Source organism: Leopardus geoffroyi, chromosome A2 (genome assembly GCF_018350155.1).
Source record: "Leopardus geoffroyi isolate Oge1 chromosome A2, O.geoffroyi_Oge1_pat1.0, whole genome shotgun sequence".
In the NCBI taxonomy this organism is placed as follows: Eukaryota; Metazoa; Chordata; class Mammalia; order Carnivora; family Felidae; genus Leopardus; species Leopardus geoffroyi.
This window is the reverse complement of record NC_059331.1, coordinates 11,946,388-11,972,314: the sequence shown is the minus strand read 5'-3', so window position 1 is coordinate 11,972,314 and position 25,927 is coordinate 11,946,388. Positions and strand designations below refer to the sequence as shown.

The window sequence follows — 25,927 nt, the reverse complement described above, 5'->3', positions numbered from 1 at the left end:
GGGACCATTTTCCCTGCTCCTGTCTCATCTATTAAAATCCTAGTTATTCTTCACAGCCTGGCTTAGGCGGGACTGGGTATATAACAAAGGACAGGAGCTTTTGCGTTACTGAGGCCAAGTGCTCTCACCTGAATATAGAGGTAATAATCCTCCTATCATGAAGTCACGGTGTAAAGCAAATAACATTTGTTAATCATCTCGGCACAGTAATCTTTCCATCCTACTAACGTTCGCTGAACCAGAATACCTTATGTGTCCCCCCACCCCCAAATACATTCTAAAGTTCACACAAATGATAGTTTATGTAAAAATTTATTTGACCAAAATGTAGAAAAAGTGATACTATTACATATGATACAGTTGCAAGAATCTAAATGAAAGGTGTGCGTTTTATTTAATTGCACAATTTGCTAGTGTACCTTCTGGGTAGTGTGATGCTTAATAAATAGGAGTGAGGGGCAGAGAATTTGGATAAGCTAGAAGCAGGGTGATTTTGTCAGAATTGTAAACTTGAGTTGGCCCCCACACTGCTGGGGAATGTGGAATGTTTCAGCTCTGAGATGTTACCCCAGAAAGCAGAAAGACAACAAAGCCAAAATGCAGCTGTGCCTACAAAATGCTCCATATCCAGTTTAATCAGGAGTTTCTTGGTCTTTCATTAACTTGGTCCTGAAGAAGGAATTAAAGTCCTACATAAGTAAATCTTCAGTTTGCTATTCCCGGAAGTACACAGGAGAGGAAGCGAGGCCCATTGCTCTATCTGTACTTTGCTGTCAGAGAGGGGCCTTCTGCCCAGTAGTTGTCAGCATTGCTCAATTATTGATGGCTCGCAGTCTTTTTGATAGGACTTCTCTGAATGAGACTGAATTCTGCCACATTCATTCCTGCTAAGCAGATGGTCTCAGATCAGAGCAGACAAGCATGGGTCATTATTGGAATAAGAGATCTGCTCCTCAGAGAACTTCAGAATGAAAAGAAACCTGTAGAGGAACATAGGATCTATCCAGAAAATATCTGGGTAATTATTACGATGATTTCCCAAGCATTCTCATGCTACCTGCCCAGAGGATGTTTGTTCTGCATGGCGGTGTGTGGGAAAGAGCCAGGATGATGAGGTTGATCTATGGTTTATGACTTCCCACAAGGCAAGCCCTCTTCCCCCTCCTCCCTTTTGTTATGCTCTGGATGGAAAATCCCTACCCATTTTAATGGGATGGTCCCTGGCTACCTGTCGTGTGACCAACAGTGGCCCAGAAGGTTATGCATTCTGCGGCCTTTTAAGTTTACCTGTGACTAGACACTGGAGTTGGTTTTTGAAAAGTATAAGGTTGTCTATTCTCCCAGGAACCAAACGCCCTCAGTCTCTATAGGCGTATGCTCAGTATGAAATACCCTGCCTACCTTATGAATAAATGCAACTTAAAGATAAAAATAGAGCTGAAAAAGCTGGTGCCATTTGAAAAAAGGAAGGAATGAGATTTAACGGGGTGCTCAAAGCTTCTCTGATACAAAATATTTGGTCACGTACTCATAATTTGCTTGACATTTCCAGCAAAGCGAAGATTTCAATAGCAAAAGAAACTTCTTACAAGAGAAGAGAAAGACACAGAGCTCTGGAGTTTCTGTTGGAACAAGACTCTTCTGTTTTGGTTATATACAGTTAAGTTCGTTTAGTGTCTGATCCAGTGTCTGATGTAAGCCCACATTCTCTTCTTTGGCCTGGGCAAGTTTTTCTGGTGAGGATTAAGAGTGGGGGGAAAAATAAATTAATAAGCATCTAAAATTTTGTTAAGAGAAAAAAAAAAAAAAAAGCTTCTAAAACCCCACACCGTCAGAGTGAAAGTCATAGCGGAGAAAGTACCCCACATTTAATTAGAGCAGAACACCATCTAATAACAGGGTTTGAGTATCAAATACGGGAGTCAGATACGGTTTTGAGATAAAACACAGAGTCTTCAACTAAATTTGAATTTCAGGCACACGACAAATAATTTTATAGTACAGGTCTATCCCAAATGTTGCATGAAATATACTTAGGCCAAAAAATTATTCATTGCCTATCTGAAATTCACATTTAACTGGGTGTCCTGTGTTTTAACTTGGTAAATCTGGCAGTCTGGAGTTATAACACCTGGATGTAAGCCCCAGCCGTCCCTTTGAAATAAGGCATTTAATCTTGGTACATCTCCGTTTCCCCCTCTGTCAAGGATAACGACAACAATGTGTGGTGTGGGAATTATCATAAGGAGATAATAAATGAGACACCCTACAGAACTTCTGAAGTGCTACACAAACATCAGATCTGGGAAACAGGACATTTCTCCCCTAGTGCCAGTTTGGTGGCCTTTGGTAGGAAACTATCATCCTGAAACCCGTTTTCTCCTTTGGAGCTTCTGGGAACGGCCATTTAAATTCCAGGCATAATTGTGTTTTTGTGTCCGTGTGTCCACAGCAATGTAGTCAAACCCCAGAGAAATGCAGCATGACTAAAATCTAAGTCAGACTACGGGTGAATTATTAAATGACCGAGCTGATAAAATAAAAAATTTAAAAACTAAAACAGTGAGATGCCATTTAGAGCTATGCGTGACAGAGCTCAGGACAGAACCGGTTTGCAATGAGTGATGGCTGATAAGAGGACTAGGCCAAGAATCATTAAAATACTGGAGGAAAGCAAAATGCCTCCTAAAAATGTGATAGGATCAGCTTGGACATTTTTCAGAAAGGAAAAAAAAAAAAAGGCTGCGAAGGTGGCAATCTTTCAACTACAACCGCTGGGCCTTTCATCCGATGAGGCCCTTAGAACCTCAAGTTGCTACGATCTGGGCGGATTCTGTCAGAAAGGAAGAGTGACCTGGGCCCGACTAATCTGGACGGACGGCGCCAGTTCGGCGTGAGCCAATGTCTCCATCGTCTCTCCTAATCTTTACCAACCAAGACATCGCTTGTGTTTTGCAGAAAAGTGAAGCGGCTCGTTCAGGGTCCCACGGCTGAAATGGCAGGGCTGGGATTCAAACCCAGGTCTCCCCACTACAGATGCTGACCTCAACTCACCACTTAGATTCCCTGGCGTCTACTTTGTGGTAGGTGTGAGATAATATAACAGGTAGTCGTAGATTTCTGTAGCCCTAATCTCTGTACATGAGGCTCCACCTAGTTGCTCAGTTAAGCTGAACGACTGGATAAGCAGGGCTGCAGTTATTTCAAAGGGTGGAGGATACGTAGGTCTGGAAAAGTCCCAGGAACAAACATACACAGAGAGAAAACAAAAAACACCCACACCCCTTCATAGGCTAATTTTCCCAGGGGCGTAAGTATGGCAGTGTGTGAGGGGAGTGGCTTGTGCAAAAATTCAGGGGGGAATGATAGGACACCAGGAAGAGGCTGGGAGTAGACGGGTGTGGGTCGTTTAAGGGAGATGGACTTTGGAGGGGTGAATACAAAGAACCCACCTGAATAAGAAATTACAGGCTGAGGAATAAGCTACAGTGACAAAAAAATCGATCTAACTGGAGATTTTCCTGCCACTCCCAGGTCCAAGGGGCCATCTACAAGACTTGACACTAACATGTCAGTGTTTCTGGGATAATTTGGGGGTGGGTACAGAGAAGTGAATAAAAATATTTGAAATGTGCATTCTTATGGAAAAATGTATGAGCTTTTGGTCACTTTCAGTGTGACCTCTTAATACCCACAGGCTAATTTCTTTTTTTAATATACCCACAGGCTAACTTTATGAGTGCTCACCAAACCAAGGCAAGGTTCCTGGTTCTAGTTAAATCAAGTATGAGGAGATGTTAGCATCTCAGGCAACTTTGTTTGGAACTCAGGAATGCATCCTTTCTCTTTGTCTGGCTTTCCAGCAGCCTCCACTCCCTTTCCCTGCTAATGGGATGCTCTTTAATTCCTTGTAGAGTTGTCTTCTAAGGGCAGGGTATAGAGGTGAGGTTCCCTGGTGAACTTCCTCCCAGGACTGGGAGGGCTGGATACATGTTCCGTGAACAATGAAGATATAGGGGACCCTAGACACCATTCTCAGAGAGTAACAGAGAGAACACGTGTGAAAAGGCGGAATAAGGAGACCACAAAATGCCATTGCCGCTTTTTGAATCTGTAGATCAAAACCCACTCAAGAGTAGCCTCTTTGTAGACACGAGCCTGCCAGTTTTTGCACATTCTGCTGACTCTATTAAGCTGCTTAAGAGGTCGGATGAGTCTCCATTCAAAAACAATTTCTATTTAAGGAAATACTGCTATCGGCACGCAGGTATAGTTCGCTAGCAACATATTTGAGAGCTCATGCCAAATTGGCGTTTGTTTTCGTATTGTCGGAAAAGAATCATGTGGGCATAACTTTCTTTTTGAAATGAGCTCTTCATTGGAACCACCCACTTTCTGTTGTAGCCACGGTCCAGGGCATCACAGCTACGGCTCAAAAGCGGCAAGGGAAGAACATGAAAATGAGAGGGCCTGGGCATGAGGAGGCCTGTCTTTATTTCAGTCACACAGTCACAGACACAGCAGAGGAAGGCTTAAAAGACCAAACCAGGAGGCAGACCATTGGAGCTTCGAGAAGCCCACGGGACTGTAGGCACCACAGTGAGAAGGCAAACTTCAGTATTGCTAGGACAGAGGGCGGCACCCCCGCTCCCTCTTAGAGAGAGGTCATGTCGTTGAGAGCATGGTCCAGTTCCTCGCTGATAGCTTTGTACTTGAGCTTCTGCGCATATAGCTCATCTAGAGGGCGGAGGTCCCCAGGGAGACAGTTCGGAAGAAGAGGTACAGGGGACAGAACGTGAGGGTCGGAGTGGAGTGCCACAGATGAACAATGACAGGAAGGAAACAAAAGTGAGAAAAGAAAGCATGAACTAAAAGAAAGCTGTGTCCTATGTCAAACACATGAGAAAACAAAAGATCAACGGAGAGGTTTCCAAGTAGTTTGGGGCCCTGCAGGGGATTAGCTATAATGAACCTTTGAAAGAATGGAGACTAGAAATGAACACAGCGTCTACCCCCAACCTCCCGCCCCAGGTTATTTCTGACTTTCAGTGATGTCACCCAGTCCAAAGGTTATATATACTTTGGAAACGGGAGATTTTCCCTTATATGGAAACCTCACCTCCCAAACCAAACACTGGACACACAGTCTGGGGAATAAGTTCTGTACCCTTTCTGGGCGGGACAGATGGTTTTAGGAGATGTTTGAATCCCAAGATTCTGGAATCTCCTGGTTATTTTATGAAGAATGCGGGACAGAATTTTTTTTTTTTTTTTTTTAAGTTGGAACTCTTCAAGAAATTCTGGGATATGTGGGCACCGGACTTGCAGACTGGAGTCTTTATTCAGTCTCTACATTCTCTATGCTTCCATTTTCTCATACTGTGACAAACTCTTGAGCGCTCTGGGAGAGAGCTTCTGTAAAAATGTAAGGCATTTTAAAAATGCAAGGCGTCTCTGAAGGAATGAGCAAATTGAAGGAAATTCTGAAGACTTTTAAAATCAGCCATATTTGGGCCTCCGTATTCACATGTGGAGCTAATTAAGCATGAGATCTCTTACTTCTTGAGAAGTGGCGACCCAAGTCTGAATTTGACTTGCACGGTCCTGTCCCGTGCTTCTGACCTCCTGCTGTGCCCTCACCCGGCACTTCACTTTCCTAAGAGGAACAAAGCCCAGCTCAGCCCCTCCACAGACTCCTCCCACTTGCCAGGAGATTGTCCGGCAGGGGGAGGCAGAAAAAATGCAACGAGATGGCAGTGTCATACCTTCCAGGTCATCAATCGTCTTTTCCAGTTTTGCAACCGTTCTCTCTGCAAATTCAGCACGGGTCTCAGCCTGGAGGAAAAGAAAGGAGTCACTATGATGGCTTCGAGACCAGCCGCAAGAGAAACTTGAACTAGCCGGGTACGGTCACACTCACCTCTTTCAGTTTGTCGGACAAAAGTTTAATTTCTTCTTCGTATTTATCCTCCTTTTCAGAATACTGCGGGAGAAACCAAAGCGGTACTTTAAAAAAGGGGGGGGGGGACCAAAAAAGAAAGAAAGAAAGAAAACAGAAAAAAAAGAAAGAAAAGAATGTAGGTTCTCTGCTCCTCAGAGAAAAGCGTGTGCTTGAAGCGCCACGAACACGCCTAGGAGGCCGAGTGGACACAGCAGCACCTTTCCGGGCAGAAGAGATGGGCACAAAACTGAGGAGCGCATCTGTAGGGGAGCCCTCTCGGATGGAACCTGCGCACTCTCCAGTCTCCCAGCCTCAGGCCTGAGATCGCCCCCTGCCCCAGCATGGAATGCTCCTTTCCCCGTCACTACATGTCAGAAATTATTTTTGTTTCGCCAGGTTCAACTCAGATCAGCACTAGCTAACCTTTATAGCTGTTTGCTCCGTTGCCAGATATCCCCAATCCCATTTTACAGATGAGTAAGGAGTCACAGAGAGGTTAGGTAGTTTGTCTAGGGTCACATGGCTAGGAAGTGACCAAGCCATGACTGGACCCTGACTCTGGAATCTGAGCTCCTGGCAATCATCATGCTTTACAGCCCTTTGACACGTCACCTGCTTGTAACACATTTCCCAACTTTCCAAGGTCCCTCTGTTGGAGTCTTCAAGCACTGTATTACAGGGCCAGTCTCTTCAACTCAACTAGACTCTGAGCCCTTGAGGAGCAGAAGCCATATCATCGCTGTTACATCTATCCCCATGGCCCAGGACAGCATTTGGCACGCACACATAAGCTACATTTGCTCATCAAATATCTTAGTATCCATGTTAGTACTAATGACACGGCGCTACACAAGATAGATATACTCCCGGTCCTTAAAACTTACAATCTGGCAAGGAAGGCATATCGTTAATTGAGTTCATTATGACCAACACGATGAACCACATGATAGGAAAAGAAGTAGGCGGGGCTATACAGCCAAGAAACCCCTAACCTAGATGTTCAGTGCAACTGGAGGGCCCTGGGGTGCGGGGGGTGGGGGGGTAGGGTGAGGAAGAAATAAAGATGGGGAATTCCCAGGGCAGGCCACGAAGGGGTGTGTTCACTGTTCCTGATGCGGTTCTCTCCGGTAATGACTGCTTTGGATACTATTTCAGCCTAAAAAGCCCCATTCCACCTCTCATATCTGCTGCTTGACCTGTTAGAGTGTATTTCTGGGGGGTCCAGGGGAATCGTTTGAGAGTGAGGCTCTGTATTTGTACAATTATGCTCAGCTCTCCCTAGGAAGTGCCTGACCAGGTACCAATCTCCTATTCCATGTCCACCCTTGTAGAAGGGGGGGACGAAGATGACTGAACATCTCTTTTTATGGAGGGAAAAACCTTGTGGCTGGGCAGCAAAGCTACTGTTAGCAAACACAGGTCAGATCCCTGAGACCCTGGGCATGCTCCCGTGTTCCTTGGCGGGGAAGAAAAGAAAAGTCCAACAAATCACCAACTCAAGCCAGCCACCAACCTTCTCAGAGGCAGCCTCGAGTGATTTCAGATTGTTCGTGACGTTCTTGAGTTCTTCTTCCAGGTCACCACATTTTCTGTGCAGAGAGACAAAGGAATCTGGCGCCCTATCCACCCTCATAGCAGGCCATTCCCCTCAAGGGTTTCAAAAAGGAGGAATCCCCGCTGCCTAGGGCCCCCAGAAGGAATGCGGGGGAAAAATGTTAATGGCTTTTTCTGAGCCGGAGTGCTGTGCACTTATCAAAACCCTGTCGTGCCTGGCAAGGGCACAGCAGGCCGAGGAGTATTTGGAAGGTTTGTAAAGCACTCCTGGGCTCTCGCCAGGGGTGAGGCAACTGGGACTTGTGAAATCTGTGAATTATGAGGCTGACTCCGGAAGGTGCAACAATGCCACGGAGCACGGGAGGAGAGAGCAATCGGTTTGCACCCGACCCTCCGGGAGGCAGGCTCGAGAACGGATCTGCCGGATTCCCCTCTCTCAGCGCGGCGGGATGCTCCATGGAGCTGGATTCCTCACCCAAGACCAAGGGGAGACATTCTTGTTCCCCCAGAGCTTGCGTGACTGTGGTCAAGCTTCTCACCTTTCCTCCCCCAGGAATGTGTCCCAGCCAAACAATGACATCAGGAACAAGGCAGTGAAACACGACAGGGAAGCCTGCCTTTCAGAGGCAAATGTTCTCTTAAGAAGGCACAGCTTCCTGAGATCATCCTCTCTGGGAAAATAGGACTTCCCAGCCTCTCTGCTCCTGCCTGTCTCACTCCTATTTCCCAATACCTTTGTGGGAAGAGTCAACACGTAGGCAAGCGCTTCCCAGGGCAGTAAGAACAGACACCCTGTCAGCCATGGGGACAAGGAGCAGGGGCTGAGCTCTGAGTCCCAGATGCCCCTCCACTTGGCTTGAGCACTGGCCTTACCAAGTCGGAGTCAATTCCCAGTGCAACCAACTCCCTCCCACTCCGTTCCTCTCCGTCCCGCTCTGCCACTCACAGTTCGGACACCTCTGCGCGCTCCTCTGCCCTTTCCAGCTCACCCTCCAGGATGACCAATTTACGAGCCACCTGCGGACAGAAAGGACCAACTGGGACCCCAACAACCGCGTCTAGGAGGATGCCCCCCTCCCTGCTTGCAGACGGTGAGGCCCCTCCCCAGACCATCTGTGAAGACTCTGGCCCTGGAGGGAGGCAGACAGGAAGGGAAGCAGACCACGGAGGCCAGCAGGAGAGCAACAGAACTTTCAAGGTCCCCAGACCCACAGGATTCCCAATGTCAGCCAAACCGTGCCAAAGCACCCGGCTGCGGGACAAAACGTGATCTGACCAGTGGGTCTCCCCACCAAGTCAGGCAAGTACCACAGAGTTCCCCGGGACTTTCTGGCATTGCAGAAGATCGTCTCCTAGCCGAGCGGCCATCTCCGGAAGAACAGACGTGGACGCAGAAGGACAGCTGCCCCAACCAGGCGCTTCCTTCAGGCGGCCCCGGGGCTGTCCCGCTCACCTCCTCGTACTTGCGGTCGGCCTCCTCGGCAATGTGCTTGGCCTCTTTGAGCTGCATCTCCTGGATTTCCATCTTTTCTTCATCTTTCATGGCCCGGTTTTCTATCACCTTCATTCCTCTGCAAGGAGCAACCTTGTCATTACCGCCGCCCCCCCCCAACCCACCACCAGATCACCACCCTCGTATACCTCCAGACACCCGCTCATCCAAGCACCTCTCTGATGCCCACCAAGAACCTGTGCTCCGCACAGAAGATTGCAGAGGTGTTCTTCACTTCACCTTGGCCTTCACCTTCACAACTGCCCCACGAGGCAGGAACCTCATCCCCCACTTTGCAGAGGAAGAAACGGAGCCACAGGGAGGCCAAGTAACCTGCTCAAGGCTGCGTAGCTAGTAAGTGGCAGAGCCGGGACTCAAACCCTGGTGATCTGGCTCCAGATCCTCAGCTCCCATCCTCTACGGCCCCTCACCGACTAGTAACAAGAAGCGTGGACACGCCAACGGTTACCACAATGGGATGAGGGGTCTGGGCCAGCGCGGCCGTGGGAATGATGAGTTCTGCTGCACTGGGGAAGGAGGTGTGTATGTGTCCTGGGAGGCTTTCCAAAAGAGAACACAGGGGAACCCCAGGAGCGTTTCAAAAGCAGGAGTGAATGGAAGCCAGAAAGAGGAACGGGAAGACCAGGTAAGAGGCAGGTACCAACAAGGTGAGGGGTGAGGACGGCCCGATCTGAAGTGGATGCGTCCAATTTGGAAAGGACAGTGTCCCGGGGACAGCCGGAAATCTGCAATGCAGCTGGCTTACCAGGAAACGAGCTCACTCTGGCCCACACTGCTCGGAGCGCACTAGGGCAGCTCAGATACCCCGAAAGAGGCCAACCCAGGACAACGTATTGATGCGCGTCATGCCTGCCCAGAGTGGAGGACCGTATATGTCTTGCTGTTTAATAAATACTTCCATTCGGGCTGTCGCTCCCATTCCTCAAAATGCCCTTCCCGTCTGTACACAGCCTTAACCTCCGTGGATGGGCAGACTTGGAAAACCTTTGCAGCTCTGGAGAGATCAAAGTGGCTTGCCCAGCAATTAGTACGTGGCTGTGGAAGGACTGGAATCTAGACCCTCCAACTCCCACGTACAGAATTCTATCAAAACTAGCCGTCTCCAACAAGGGGGTCACCAAAGGCCTCTGGTGACATGACACAAGTAGGTGGGTTTGGTCAACTCCTGGAAGGGAGACATCTGGCCAGGCTGGTCTGACCATGAACGCGGGCAGCGGCTAACCCAGGCCCCAGGCACAGCCCCGAGCAACTTGTGGCCGGGCCCTTCACCCTTCCTGGCGGCCGCAGCACAGCCTCCTCGAGTGTGCCCAAAGTTCCCGTCTGGGCAACCGGCAGGGTCAATTTCCAAGACTCCCCAAGTAGTTTCTAATCTCCGGTGTATGGGCCACAACAGCACCACCCGAAACGAATCCCCTGGAGGGGTTTATACCAGGAAACCACCGTGGACCGGCCAAACGAGAACCCTGCTGCGATCGTGTGGCAGATACAGAATGACCACTGGCCCGGCCCACACCATCACCGCACAAGGGACCCATTTTCCACCGCGCAGAGACGGCTGCTTCTGTGAATTACACAATCTGCCCTCAGTCCTCCAGAGCCCGCGCCGAGGCGTGCAGAGTTAGCCTGCTCCGGAGGAAAGAGCATCCCGCCAGAGCCCCGAATGCATGCCACAGAGGCGGTGTGCATGCGTCCCTGACGTACAGTTGTCACTGCCCAGCAGCCTGAAGCCTGCCTGGCGGCACGGTTAACCAGCATCCATGCACGCGGCCCATTTCGAGGGTGGCCCGTCCCCCCCCCATCCCCCCTGGAACTTGATATCTGGAGGTGACCAGCGAGATGAGATGCACGGTGGCTTTCAGAGGACACATGAAGCGGCACTCTGCGCACCGGTCTCCGGTGACAGTCCTACTTGCAAGTCTTACATCTACCCATTTTTTAAATTTTCTCTAGCGGGAGTTTCCTTCACAACCACCAGGACGACAAACGCCCCTACGCGGCGTGGCAGTTGACAAGGCGCTGCCGTGCATGGCCTGTGCGTGCATGCGTGTCCACACCACCCGCATTCGGTCTCACCCCGGCTCTGGGAGGTCAGCCCCATGGCACGGTCCCCGCTTCTGAGAAGCCAATGCCGAAGCCGCCAGGCTGGAAGCATCCTCACCTCTCACTCTCATCCGCGGCCTTTTCTGCCTCCTCCAGCTTCTGCAGGGCTGTGGCCAGTCGCTCCTGAGCCCTGTCCAGCTCCTCCTCAACAAGCTGGATGCGTCGATTGAGAGCGGCCACATCCCCTTCGGCCTGGGGAGATGAGAGGTGCAGCTGGGTTAAGAAGGAAAAGGCCAGACGGCACGGAGTCCCCAGTGCACACGGCACTCGTCCCTCGGTTACCACACCTCCCCTGACAAAGCCCACCCGGGAGTGCAGGCGGTTAAGGGATTCACGCTCCCATCTGGAGATTTCTGTATGATCTTCCCTGAAAATGTTCGGGAATTTCCACCGCTCGGTGACAAAGGTGTGCATCCCAGGACGGGTCGGGCAGCCAAGTCAACACGGAAGAGAGAAGAGTATATACCACAGGAGGTGAGAAGACGGTGCTGGCCTCTCTGGGATGCCTAGACAGTAAGGCCACCGGTGCCCTGGCTCCACCCCGTCCCATAAAAAGCTCCGGGGCGGGGGGGGGGGGGGCACCTGGATGGCTCAGTCCAGTAAGCAGCCGACTTCGGCTCAGGTCATGATCTCACGGTTCGTGAGTTCGAGCCCCACGTCTGGCTCCCTGCTGGTGGACTGAAGCCGGCTTGGGGCTCTCTCTCTCCCCCTCTCTGCCCCTGCCATGCGTGCTCTTTCTCTCCAAATAAATAAATAAACTTTAAAAATAATACATAAATAAATAAAATAAAAAGCTCCGCTCCCAGTCACCTCCACCGCAGGATAAATGCAAGAATATGGAAGCTTCAGTTAAATGTTGGCCACACAATGTGAGGGAAGAGGGCAGCAGGGTCCAAACACCACCTTGAACGAGGTCTGGCCCAGAGATGACGGGACAGACAGATGTTAAGGAAGGAAGGAAAGAAAAGTTGGTTACAGGCACGAGAGGGATGTCTGAACAGGGATACTGGCTTTTCAAGGTATTTTCACCTACAAGGAAGGGAAAGTGGTGGCATACATAAAAGCAGAAACTCCAGGCTCAGAAAGTGCTAGGTCAGAATCCCCGTTCTGCCGATGCGTAGCCATGTGGCATCGGGCAGGTTGCTTCACTGCTCTGAACCACCCCCACCCTGGTCCCGGCACCATGAAGACCCATAACTGAAGGGTGTGGCAGTGACTCTACCCGGCATGTGGGAAGTCCCACAAAAGGACAGCTCTTACAGCCCATGATTTCACCTCACTTAATCCTCTAGTGTTATAGGGCCACCTGGGTGGCTCAGCCGGTTAAGTGTCCGACTCTTGATCTCTGCTCAGGTCACGATCATGCGGTTCGTGGGTTCGAGTCCCACGTTGGGCTCCGCGCTGTCAGTGAGAGCTTTGGGATTCTCTCTCTCCCTCTCTCTCTGCCCTTTCCTTACTCTCTCTCACTGTCTCTCTCAAAAGTAAATAACTTAAAAAAAAAAAAAAAAATCCTCCAGCATTTTACGGTGGGGAAACTGAGAGGTTCAGTTTGGTGAAGTGATTCTGTTCAATGTCACAGAACTGGTGAGAAATGGTCTCACGAACCCCAGCCCCCCGCAAGATCTTCCCTTGTTAAACCCGAGTCCTCTGGGGCTTCGAGGCCAGCCACCCTCAGGAAGAAATACTAAAGAGCTGGTGAGATTTGACTCAACTGAGGGAAGACGTGTTAAGCTACACTGGCTTCTTCATATCAAGACAAATAATCTCTGAATGGGGAAAGCCATAAAAAGTAGCAGGAAACCACTGCCTTCCCTCTGAATTTTTTAAAAGTATTTTTCTATCAGTCTGTGCTAGATTTGGCTTTATTTTATTAGTAATTTTTTTAATGTTTGTTTATTTTTGAAAGAGAGACAGAGCGTGAGGGCGGGGTGGGGGGCAGAGAGTGAGAGGGAGACAGAATCCGAAGCGGGCTCCAGGCTGGGAGCTGTCAGCCCAGAGCCTGACGCGGGGCTCGAACCCACGAACTGCGAGATCGGGAACTGAGCTGAAGTTGGACGCTCAACCGACTGAGCCACCCAGGCTCCCCCGCACTGCCCCCTGAATTTATACAGCAAAAAAAAATGGAGTAAAAGAATGAGGCCAGAGATGCTGAAAAACACAGAGAATCAGGAAACTTTTCTCAGCTCCAGAGTCTTAGCAGCAGATGGAGAGAAAACTCCCACAGGTGTCTCTGATCGCAACTTCCTCTGTTAAAACCACCGATGAACTATTTTAAGAAACTCACCCACCCCTTCCAATGAGTGGGTGCCTTCTATTCTTTCTGATGACATGATTCTTTAACTCCTTCAGCAACAGGGCAGGAATTGATTTTTTTTCCCCCAACAGTTTTTTAGCACATTAGCAAAACCTCATCATCAGCACCACTACCTAATTCCAGAACATTCTCATCACCCCTCCCCCAAAAGAAACCCCATCCCCGCCAGCAATCAAGGAATTGCTTTTTAACATCAAACAAAGGTGCTGGACTCATGAATTGTCTTCAAAAAAATAAAAGCGAACGTGGGGAATTCTGAGTCCTGATAACCATGCTTTTGGCACACTTTCAACCGCCTGGAATTGAAAGAACGCTGATACATAGGAGGATATACATCCATACATATATATGTATTTTTGAAAAACTGCTAGTCACTGCTAGTCATTTTGGGCTCCACCCCTTCCTGCAATCAAAGCTTCTACACTCTACAAAGGATTTCCCTTATAAGGTAAAAGAGGCTTGCTAGATACATGTGGCAAAGGAACAGGAAGATGTCGGTTAATCACACAAAAATCTAAACGAAACCAGCTGTCGGGAGGAGACCCAGAAGCCTGCCACACGCCGGCTCTTGGTTTTCTCCACAAGAGGCTGAGAAAGGTTTTTTGTTGTGTGTTTTTGGGTTTTTCTTCCCTTCTCTGGGCTCAGTTCCTTTGCCCAGGAACTTTTCTTCAGACTTCCCCATCCTGACCAAGAGGCGCATGCTCTGAAAAGCAAACTTTTTAAGAAGTCCACAACTTTCCAAAAACATCTTTCCTCCCAACTGGACTGTCCTCCTCCTATGTCTTGGCTCGAGGCTGAGGGCCATGTTTAAGCAGAAGTAATCGTCCTCCAGCGAGATGACTTGGGACGAGATCAGAGGGAGGGTTATGCCGGTTCCTTGTGTGAAAGAGGCCAAACCAGCTACTGTTTGAGGCTTGCCCCAGGTTTCTGAGGCCTCTTCACGCCAGAGCAACTGACAGGATTAAACACCTCCACTCAGGCCAACACTGAAGCCGCCTGGGGCTCGCCTCCAGCCTTGACAATACACATGACACCTTTTCCACTTCTGGGGTCCTCACCCTTCCTCTCAACACTCCAGCTTTCAGGGGCCCTGGGCCCTCTCCAACTTTTTTGCACACCTAAGTCCCTCTTCCCAGCAAAGCCTTATTCTAGAATAATGCTCAACTTCCATTTTGAAGCCTACCCCACCGAGCGGCGGCTTCCCTGTGATGCTCCCACAACAGAACACTGAACCCCTCGGGTAGGCTAACCAGCCCTGTTTGTACCCCTCGCCTCCATCAGACTGTGGGTTCTTCTGAGGTTACAGGGAGGGGAAAAATAAGCCCAGGAACTGAGCACCTACTCGGCGCCGGATGCTCTGCAGGGAGGTTGTACTCCTGGGACCCTCCCAGCTCTCCTAGGGGGTCGGTACTGTCCCCGCTGCTTTACAGATGGGGAGACGCGTTCCTAGCGGTTAAGTACTTGACGGCGTTAGAATCCAGATCTCTCCCCAGCCCCAGGAGTTGCCACCATCTGTCCTGCCCCGAGGGGCGGTCAGAGGAAGCTGAGAGGGCGAAGAGGGCGCCTCCTCGTTCTGCCCCATTATCTGTCTCCGGCCCCGCGGCGTGGAGCGAAGGCACACAAAACCGTCTCGGGTCCAGGGCCCCGAGCTAACATTCCTAGGATCCTTTGGGAAGGCGGGGTCCCGCGGCCGTCGCTCGGCGGCCGTTCCCGCAGGGACCAGCTGGGGAGGGAAAGGCCGGCGGCTCTGGGCTGAACTTCCGCCCCCCGCCAGGAGCCGACACGTCGTCGCCGCGCCCCTGGGAACAGCTGGGAAAGTTCAGCTGGAGCCGGGAAGCCGCGTAAGGAGGGAGAAAGTGCGACGGCCCCTCACCCCCCCTCCCCCGAGTCCGTGTCGGCCAGTCCAACCCCAGACAATGGAAGCTCAATGTTTCCACTCTCACTTCCCGCTCCTGGGTCCAGTCGCCGGTCCCCCCACCCCACCCCCTACCCGGGACCCCGGCGCCAGCCCGGAGTCAGATGGCAGCGCGGCGCCCCCCCCCCCCTCTACATCCCCTCCCCACTCCGGGATCGCGCATCCTCCCCGGCCCCATCCCCCTATTAGTCGCCGGGCCAGCCACGCCCGATCCGGAGGCGGCGCCCCCTCCCCCGCCCCAGGCCCGGGCCGGACGATCGCGGAGGAAGGGGTCTCAGCAGGCCGCCCGGGGAGGGGGGGGGGGGTGCGGGTCCGCGATCCCGGAGCGGCCAGGCCGGAGGGCGCGAAGGCGGGCTGGTGTGGGGGAGGGGGGGAGGACCCAGGAGCGCGGGAAGCGGGCGGCGCGGGGAGAAGGGGAGAAAGGAGCGCGCGCTGGGCCGGGGGGCGCGGGGCGCGGGCTCTCACTTTCTCGCGCCGCTCGCGCTCGCCGTCCAGCTCCCGCTGCAGGCCCTGCGCGCGGTCCTCCGCCTCGTCCGCCTGCTGCTGCAGGGCCTGGATCTTGCGTTTCACCGCCTCCAGGGAGTTGAGGCCGGCCATGGCGCGGAGGCGCGGAGGCGCACGCAGCGGGCGGCGGGCAGCGGCGGGCGCTCGGCTCGGCTCCGGCTCCGGCGAAAGCTGCACCAGCCGCGCCCCGGCCCCCCGAGCCTTTGCCTGCGCCGGGGCCGCCCCCGCCTCTCCCCGCCCCCGGCCCGGCCGCCGTCGGGGCGATGAGGTCACCCGGCCCGGCCGCCGACGTCAGCACCGCTGGGGGAGGGCCTGACGTCGGCACCGCTGGCCACAGCTGCTGGAAAGTGCCCCTTTTCGGGACTTATTTGGAGAAAGCGCCGGGAGGCACCGCCTTCTCCTCTTCCTCCTCCTCCTCCTCCTCCTCCTCCTCCTCCTCCTCCTCCTCCCCTTCCTCCTGGCGCTGCCAGCCCGTCCGGCCCCGGGGCTCCTGCCCGGCCCAGCCGCGGGCGTCCCCATTACTGCGCACGTACGTCGGAGGCTTTCTTCTCCGTCAGCTCCAGCTTCTCCTGTGCGTCCTTCAGGTTCTCGGAGTATTTGTCCAACTCATCCTCCGTCCCCTTCAGCTTCTTCTGGAGGTGCGTCAGCTCCTCTTCCACCTGGGGACAGATGGGGGGACGCGTCAGCCTGGGGGCCACGTGCCCGAGGCGCAGGGGCGCCCCCCACCCCCCATTCACAAGAGCCCTCTCTCTCCCTCTGAGCCTCAGTTGCCTCATCTGCAAAACAGAGATAACAACACTAGGCACCACTCTAATGCTACCTGTTAATAGGATTTTTCACATTCTTCCCACCTCCTGGGACCAGCTGTGCTTATCTTTTGGGGCGGGGAGGGGGGGGGGTCCCAGATGCTCTCTCGGAATCAATCACAGCTTTTGGGAAACAAGGCCTGAAACCATTTCCCAGGAACACACGTTCAGGTTTGCATCCCACTTTCAGGGGTGCGGCCTGCTGGTGATCCCGGTTAGGCAGAAATAGGACTCTCATACTCTGGGCCTGGACTGTCCCCCAAGCCCCAGCCTGTGCCCCCCCCCCCAGTTCTGCCTCCTACACTGGCAGCCAGAAAAAATTTTAGAAAGTTTATGTTTGCCCTCCCTCTGCCGAGAACTGCTGTGGCTCCCCATTGCCCAAGAGAGTGCTTCTCAGACTGTCTCACAAAATACTCTGAAAGATTGAAGGGCTCAGACTCGCTCCACTCCTGTACTTGGGGGTCCTGGCCAGAAGAGAGATGCCCCCACAAAGACCATTTTCTTCGAAGGCAGAAGTTGAACCTTTAAAATTATTGCACATCTGGCTTATGTTCATTTCAATTAAAATGTTCCCTACATCCCCCCAATTTTCAGTTCTATGTGTTTACCTTGGAGACTTGCTGCTCTCTGGGCACTCCCAGTGTGAAAAGTTAGGGTCTGTGGGATACAAACCACAGACCCCCTCACCTGTCCCTCTCCATCGCCCTCCACCACACCAGTTAAGAGTCAGCTTTCTCCATCACCTCCAGGCTGTACCTCCCTCCCCTACCCCTAACTCTGGTCTGGGGTGGCCCGTCCAGCTCGTGCTTTGATCTGACTTATGTCCCGGTCCTGTCCATGCTCCCAGGGTGGGCGGGAGGCCCTCCCTTCATCCTCCTGCTTCCTTTTCCCAGAAGGAAGCCCAGAGAGGTAGAATGACTTTCTCCAGAACACACAGCACAGGATTTGAATCCACTTCTGAACAGGCCCTTAGGCCAGGCCTGCTTTCCTGCATCCCTTTCTGACTCCCTTCTTTTCCCTAACTTCCCGGAGAAGGTATGTTAGAAAAGCTGATGTGACTTCTAGGTCAAGCTCTGAATCTGATCTGGGTTACACACTCACCCCCGAGGTGATGTCTAAAATGTGCCAGATGCTTTGTGTGTGTGTGCGTGTGTGTGTGTGTGTGTGCCCATGCAAATCTTTTTTTAATGTTCATTTATTTATTTTGAGAGAGAGAGAGCGTGCGCGCAAGTGGGGGAGGGACAGAGAGAATGTCAAGCAGGCTCTGTGCTCCGTTTCACAAACCGTGAGATCATGACCTGAGCGGATATCAACTGACTGAACTGCCTGGGGGGGTGGGGCGCCTGTGCAGATTCTTAAAAGGCCCCCGGTCCCGTCTTCAGGGCCACTGAGTGTCCTGCTGCTGAGCTAGGGAGTGGGGAGGGGAGTGGAAGGAAGGACCTTCAGGCAATAAGCCCAAAAGCCTGGCTCCAAATCCCAGCTCTGTGATACCCTGTCCCCTTTTCTGACCTCGGTTTCCTCATCTGTAAAATGGAAGCCTTGATGTGGTTGGTGGTCTCTGAGTGCCCCAGTAGCTGCTGTGAAACTTTTGCCTTGACTGAGAAAATGAGCCAATTTCCTTAAAGACAGGTCAGCGTGACCCAGCGTCCACCTGACTTCCTCTGGAAGGATCTGTGGGGTGCAGCATTTCGTAGGTGCCACCTATGTGCCCAGCGGGGCGCTCTCTTAACATAAAGAGTGAAAGCAAGTTCTGCAGCATTGGGTTCATCCAGGTGCTGAGATGGTTGAGTGTTTGACAACATTTTCCGGCAACATTTGGACAACAAGGGGTGGGGACTGGGGTAATGTGGGCAGGGCGCCATGAGGCATTTAGAATGTGCCAGGCACACTGAGGCGCCTGGGTGGCTCAGTCGGTTAAACGTCGGACTCTTGATTTTGGCTCAGGTCATGATCTCACAGTTCAAGAGTTCGAACCCCATGTTGGGCTCTGTGCTGACAGTGCGGAGCCCTGCTTGAGGTTCTCTCTCTCCCTTTCTTTCTGCCCCTCCCTCATGCATTCTCTCATAGAATGTGCCAGGCACACTACAAGTACTGTTTCACTAAAGCTCCATGTCACAGAAGGGTAAACTGAGTCCCAGAATGAGGAAGGGACTTGTCCCCGGGCCGTACAGATAGGGGCTGACTGATTCCACAGCTGCTTCGCTTGACTTGGAGGCTACCCATGCCCCCTGCCCTGTGCACCCTCTTCCTGCCTACCTTCCACATCCATCACCGATGCCCCCTCCCCTGAGCAGCCCGCCCCGCTGCCCTGGGCAGAGCCTTACCGCCCACCTTGGACCCTCCCAGCCCCTGTCCCTCCCTCTGGCCCACCCCTGACTGTTGAGGCAGGGAGCATCCCTCCATGTCTGGCTCTGTCTCTCCCAGCCTGGGCTCCCCTGGAGTTGCCTCGGGCTGAGGTCCCTCTGAGCCCCAGTATCACTCAGCATGGCACCGGGCCCAGGGCTCCCCGCGGAACCCCAGGGGAAGTGCGCGGAATGAATCAATGACACAACCCCAAACCCTTCAGCGGTTGGAGCCAGGTATGAAAAATAAATAAGACTGACAAACCGGGTTTCTTTCCGTCTGTCCGGTTTCTAAGCACAGAGTGTGTGCTAGTGTATGCACCTTGCTGGGGTCGGGGGCGGGGGCGGGGGGGGGGGGGTCGGTGGTGCGCGTGGCCTTGGCCTGGCTCTGGGAGGTCTCTGACAAGTCACTTCCTTCTCTGGGCCTCAGCATGGACTGCACACCTTAGTCTGTGTAAATGGGGCCTTAGGGCAGGGCTGAGGCAGGATGTGGGGTCAAAGGCCACTTGTGGCGGATGTCACTGCCCTGGGAGGGGAGCGGGCAGGAAGCAGGGGGGGGGGGGGCTGGGCCTCCTGGTCCTGTTCCCACACTGGACAAACAGGGCCTAGAATTGGGATTTTGCTGCAGGGTCCCCAAGGCTCGGGCAGGCCCCACGGCCCACGCTCTTTGGCCTCCTGAAGCATAAGGCTCTCCAGGTAAGTTGAGTCCCTCATTGCCTCCTGCCTCTGTTCCCAGGCAGGACAGGCCATCCGCCCCATGGGAATGTGGCTTCTGCTTTGGGCCTCTGGAATCTTGGGTTCCATGCCTGGCCATCAGAAGGTAGCCTGTGCCCCATTTCACAGATAAGAACACTGAGGGTGCAGAGAGGGGCAACAATGTGTCCCGAGTCAAAGTTAGAAGAAGATCCAGTCTGGATTCAAGCACGAGCCCACCCCAGTGGGTGGCTTCGTGGAGAAGCAAGAACAGAATAAAAATCCAGCTGAAGGTGAGAGAACCTGTCCCTGCTTTGGGGCCATACAGCTGGCTGAAGGCTCTGAGAAGCCTTTCCTTTTGAATTTGTGTCTGCCTGGGGAGATTATGCTGTGTCAGTCACCCACACCTTAGTGAAAATTAGAGCCATAAACTCGCTTTTCTCTGAATCCCCAGCTAAGCGTCTCATGGCAAGGGCTAAATGATGGATGGAAGCAGGCAGCTCAGGGCCAGCACAAGAGGGGCGGCTGTATCTGCCAGGGAGGGGAACCAGGAGGGAGGAAGGGAGTACGGCAGGGAGCGCTGGGGCGGGGCTGGCCTCTCCCAATGTGTCACAGACTCTTAGGGAAGCCGGGGGAGACTGGGGGATGGGGAGGCCCAAAGGGGAAGTAGGGTGGAGCAGGAAATAATCCTGCATTTATTGAGTGCTTACTCTGTGCGGGGCACCGGGACAAGGGCTCCACCTGCAGTCACCTCTCATCCTCCCATGGTCATGAGGGAAGCACCACGGTCACTTTCCTGTCTCAAACGTGGGGCCACTGAGGCACAGAAGGCCTTCGCTCCAGGGCGCCCCGTGACGGAGCTGTGAAACAGGGCCAGCCTGAGCTCACAGCCTGCCCTTTTCCCTGCCAAGCTGGCCTGGCAGATGGGCTGGGCAGGGCTAGGAGTGTAGTGTCACTGTCCTGGGTGGCTCCCGGGACTTTTCTGAGACCCTGATGCCCCTGAGGGCTGGACGGTTGACCCTGGGGCAGTGGATGAGCCCTGTGGGGGGCAGGGTGCTATGGAGGGAGTGGCACCCCCTTCCCTCCTCCCTCTGGCTGGTCTGGCCGCCCAGACCCAGACAAATGACTTCTGCTCTGCCCCAAGCCCTGGCCTTGGGACTGCCCAGCCCAGACCCCTGCCCACTGGCCACATTAGCTCCCTGATGCACCCTTACTGCCAGAGCCTCCTGGAAATCTCGTCTCCGGAGCTCTGAGTCCAAGGCCACTGCCTGTCACTGTCTCCCCACCTTTCCCTTCTGGGTTCACAGCAGCAACGTCAGGGGCACCTGAGATACACAGAGATGCATGGAGATTCTCAGCTTCACCCTCAAGTCTCCAACTAGCCCAGTCCCCAGACTCTCACCCGCTCCCCCCAGCAGCTGGACACAGCTGGACCCACTACGCACCCACACTCGGCCACCCTTCCTGGGCGGTCACCAGTGTGGACCCACGGTCCACACATACCTGGGTATGCGCTGACACGGGGCCAGGGTCACCCACACTCACGCACAGCTCCACACCCTGACACACGCACATATACACACCGATAGAAACAATCACCCCAACATGCACACACACGCCAATACAAATACAGTCACCTGAACACACACACGCTCTCCCCGACACACACACACATTCCATTGCTGTCATGTCAACTTTGGCACAGGCGCACGGCCTCTCGCCCGCACACACAAGCCCACGGTGACACCACCACCAACACGCTCGCAGACTCACAAACACACCCTCACATACGGTGTCGGCCACACCCCCTCCTAGCACACACTTCCACGCTCACACCCTCGTCCCAACACACCTACGCGCACCGGCTTGCACACGCGTCCGGCGCAAAGACCCCTTCCTTGCGCTCGCGCTCACGCTCGCCCTCTCTCTGTCTCTCTGTCTCTGTCTCCGTCTGTCTCTCTCTCTCACTTTGCTCACACTGGCCCTGCTGGGGCCACCTCTTTCTCCCAGCTCAGGGACCCTGGAAAGACAGTGGTCCCCCTCGCTCCCAGCCAGAGCATCGCCCCCTGTCCCCCTCCTGACTCTGGGGACCAAGGCTTCTGAGAGTTCCCCCCACCCCCACCCCCCACCCCGGCCCAGCACCTGGCCTCCAGGTTGGGAGCAGCCCAGAGACGGCAGTGGGCGGCCGGACGCGGCCCAGCGTCCGGGGCCTCACCTGCTTGCACTTCTCCTCCGCGGCTTTCTTGTCCGACTCGGCCTGCTCGGCGCGGTCGATGGCGTTCTCCTTGTCCAGCTTAAGCATCTGCATCTTCTTCTTGATGGCCTCCATGGCTGGGCAGCTGGTGCAGGCACAGAGGACTCTGCGGGGTGGGGGCTGCGCTGCGGGTCGGGACTGAGCGGCCCGGCGGGGGCGAGGCCCTTATAGGCTCCGGGCGCACCGCCCCGCTGCCGGGCGAGTCCTGGAGGAGGCCCAAGCCCAGGCCGCCGGGCCGGCCGCCACTCGCTTGCTCAGGAGGACTTGGCCAGCTCACCAGCCTCCCCGCAGCCCTCGCCTTATTTGGGCCTAGGATTTTCTCAAAGGAAAAAAAAAAAAAAAAGAAAGAGCCCGACCCGTTTCCGTTTTTAACCTGCTGACACAGGTCCCTTGTGGGTGTGCGGGCACAGCATTGGCTCAGGAGGATCCTGGTGGCCTGGCCTGCCGGGCCGGCCTCACCTTCCCCATCTGTGCTTGGGGAGCACAGAAGAGGGCTTGTGCATGGGTGCAGGGTAGGGTAGGGGCCAGGTGGGGTGGGGCGGCGCCCATCCTCCCTTCTCCTCCCCTCTGGTCCAGCCTCCAGGTATGGGGTCAGGACTCCAACCCACCTCCCGCTCTGCCCCAGGGCCTCCCTGGGTCACCCCCGCTTTCTGGTGAGTCTCTGATGCGTCATCTTCTCCCTCTGTCTCTTTTCCAATGAGTGTCTCTCTCTATCTCTGTGTCTGTCTCCCCATCTCTTTTGGTCTTGTTTTCTCAGACTCCGTCTGGATCTCTTTGTCTCTCTCTCTCTCTCTCTCTCTCTCTCTCTCTCTCTCTTTAGGGTTTCCCTACCCTTCTTTCTATCTCTGCCTCCTCCTGTGTCTCTCTCTGTCAGCTCCTCTGCCCCTGTGGGCCGGCACCACCAGGGCAAGAGTGACCTGGGTCATCTCTTGGGAATTCTTGGAAGCCAAGGCAGGCCCAGACCAGGCCCTGATGCCCTCCCTGCTCCGTTCAGTACCACTGGAAAGGAGGTGGCCTTAGCTTCTCAGCTTGTCACTCGAGACTCCTGCCCTCTGCTCCCTAGCTGTCCCCAACGCTGCTTCCCAGGGAGGGCTGCCATTTCCCCACCTTCAGGCCTTGGCATGTGTGGGCATCCCCCCAACGCCCTGCCATGCTCTTCCCTTCTGTCCTCCAGCAACCTGGGGTAAGATTTCTTGCCTTCAGAAAGGTGTGTTCATTCATTCATTCATTCATTCATTCACATGATGAACACAGAGGGCCTTGCCCACGCTGAGCCCCAGAAGCATAAGCACAGAATATGGGGGCTATTATTATTATTGTTATTATTTGATCATCAGGTTGGAACTGTGAGCTGCTTCAAAGCATCATCTGTGGCCTCCTGAGTACCCGGCCTCCAGAAGATCAGAAAATCCTTGTTAATTAAAGTGAACAACGAACCCCCTATACATTCACACACTCCCTCCCACACACTTATCCCCCCCTCCACACACACACACACACACACACACACACACACACACACACACTCCTCTAGGACTAGAAAGCTTGTATTCATTCTTTAAAGTCCAGATCGGATGGCTCCTCCTCCAGAAAGCCCTCCTGGACTCCTAGACAGAGAGCCCCGGGGCCTCCAGCCCAGCATCAAAGCTTCTGTGTGGGATGAAGTAGAAGGAGTGAGGCTTCTGAGTTTCCTGCCCAAGACCACAGAAGGATGGGATAAAGGGAGACTGGGCAGTGGCCAGCACCACTGGGGAGCATGGGTGTCAGGCTCAGATATAGAGTCATTGCTTCCCTCTACCACCCCCCCCCCTTAAGCCAGCTTCCTTTTCTTTGTCATGTGGAGAACTCCCATCCCCCACCCCCTATCAGCATGGGGGCCCACACGGTAGCAAACTGAACATTCTGGAAGCTTTCTCATGCCCCAAGGACACTGGGGAGAAGCCACTGGCTTCTCCCCATGTTCAGGAATCAAGGGGACTCCGCCCAGATCCCTCCTCAACTCCATTCTCCATCACTCTCCCTTATCTCACCCCTTCCCACATCCTGGTTGTGCAGACCCCCCTTCCTCTTATGATCTGAGCAAATCATCATAATTGCCTCTCTAGGAATGTCAGTGATCAAAAGAGTGGAGTCTGGTGCCAGGAGCCATGCTGAGCATTGCACTCAGAGCACTTCACTTCAGCCTCCCCGAACCTTAAGAGGTGGAAAACTGTATTTATTTCCATTTACAGAGGAGGAAGCTGAGGCTCCGAGTCGCCTCCCGAGGGTCACCCTGCTTGTGAATGGCAGAGCAGAAACCTGACCCAGCTCCCTCTAGAACAGAGCTGGAGAGAGGTCCTGAGACCCCCACCATGTCTCTCTGGGCCCCTTCTCCTGTCCTCTGATGGTCTCAGACTAAGTCATCAGAGGTCAGCTCCCTCCACTCCCTCCCCCTGCCCCACCCCTGCCTCCTGGGAGTCCCTGGGACCAGCCTCTCCACAGGTGGTGAGGCTAATTCCAGGCCTGACACCACCAGCTCAGGAAAGGGATCCCTCCCCCAGGAGCTGCGGGCTAGCTGGCTAGCTAGCTCGGTGGCCTTGTAGGGTAGACCCTTGTCACTGGAATGTCCTCTTGTTCAGGGAGCTCCCGGAGTGGAATCTGATGCTGGGGAGAGGAGAAGGAGGCTAGGAATGGCATTAAAGCTCTGCTCTGCCCCCTGCCCTGTAGCCTTGGGACTTGTGCCCTGTCTGTGTACCTGCCCCAGGGACGCCCGAGGAGTGCTGACCAGGGCTGGAAGTGTCGGCCAGGGTTCCTGGGGGCCCTGGCCCAGCTGTCCAGGCTGTGGGGCATGAGGCGGGTGGAAACTACCATTTATCCCTCCGGAGGTGTGAACCCCCGCCTCCCGACACTGGTTTCTGAGGATGGTGGTGAGCACAGAGGGACCCATCACCACCCTGGCCACCTCACAGCCATGACACTTGGGGTCATTTATTGAGCATCTACTACATGGCAGGCACTGTGTGGGCCTTGAAGACATGGCGGTGGACACGACTCAGCCCAGGGAGAGAGGTGACTGTAACTACAGTTAGGGAATTCTTTATAGTAGGCTAAACCGCCGTCTTAGGTTGGGCTCCCCGAGAAGGAGACCCTGAGACAAGAATTCAAGGGCAAGTGATTTATTTGGGAGGCAACCGGAGGAGACATGGGTAGCAGGTGGGGAGGTGGGGCAGAGAAGGGAAGGAGGCCCGGAAAAGGCTGCCTGGATGAAGCCAGTTACCTCTCTGGACAACTGAGGCGCAGTCCCACTGGGGGCCTCTGGGGGCGCAGCAGAGATCACGCTCCTCGGAGTTGTAGGGGCTGAGGGCGTGGTAGGCTGGGGTATTTATGCACCAATCCCCATCCTCCTTGGTTGAAGGATGCTTGTGTATATGGGGGGTGTTGATTGGCCAGCACTTCTGGCCTGCCCTTGCGTGGGGCACCCTTCCCTTCCCCAGTCCACCACCCCATTCAGGTGCTGGAAGAAGGAAACCCTTTGTGCCAGGGGGAGCAGTGGGAGCCCAGGGCACCTGGGTAGGCACTGAGCATGTCGGTGAAATGTTAATTTTAACACTTAATGTTAATATGCAACGTGGGGACATGATCCGCCTTGGGTGGAAGTCAGGGAAGCCTTCCCGGAGGAGGTGACAATTGAAGTAGGTCTGAAAGAGGACCGAGGGTGGGGTGGGGGTGGGGGGGAGTAGAAACAGGTGTTGCATATATGAAGACCACAGGTGAGAGAGTCCTAGAGGAGGTGAGCATGCCTTGACTGTGGAGAGATGGGTAGAAAGAGTGTGGTAGGTGGGAAATAAGGACACTAGGGTCAGATGACAGAGGAGAGTATGGGGGGGGGGGGGCCCTCGATGTGTCTCCTGGAGTTTGAGGCACCAGAGAGACCAAGGGAGCCAGAGTGAACTTACTGTTGGTGGACAAGAGCAAAGATCTCCTCCTCTGGCATCCTGTGAAGTCTTGCTGA

General features: G+C 53.9%; 1 protein-coding gene and 1 long non-coding RNA gene across 5 annotated transcripts; one reads left to right on the top strand and one right to left on the bottom strand.

The window, feature by feature from the left end:
• Positions 1–296: 296 nt before the first annotated feature.
• TPM4 (tropomyosin 4) lies at positions 297–22,426 on the bottom strand. Of its 4 annotated transcripts, none has more exons than XM_045492383.1 (9): positions 21,898–22,426; positions 16,375–16,500; positions 11,167–11,300; positions 8,949–9,066; positions 8,442–8,512; positions 7,455–7,530; positions 5,921–5,983; positions 5,766–5,835; positions 297–1,733 (listed from the first exon to the last, which is right to left on the bottom strand). In XM_045492383.1, exons 1-9 carry the CDS (start codon positions 22,009–22,011, stop codon positions 1,651–1,653), a joined length of 855 nt encoding a protein of 284 aa, XP_045348339.1. In that variant the 5' UTR covers positions 22,012–22,426; the 3' UTR covers positions 297–1,650. The 4 variants fall into 4 exon arrangements, with proteins under 4 accessions (XP_045348339.1, XP_045348341.1, XP_045348340.1 ...); XM_045492384.1 differs by lacking the exon at positions 297–1,733 and adding an exon at positions 4,476–4,737 and having other exon boundaries at positions 21,898–22,136; XM_045492385.1 differs by lacking the exons at positions 16,375–16,500; positions 21,898–22,426 and adding an exon at positions 15,803–16,178.
• Positions 19,554–24,641, top strand: LOC123605469. The gene is made up of 2 exons (XR_006715774.1): positions 19,554–19,685; positions 23,274–24,641. It is a non-coding gene; the product is annotated as an uncharacterized LOC123605469 (long non-coding RNA).
• The last annotated feature ends 1,286 nt before the right edge of the window (positions 24,642–25,927 follow it).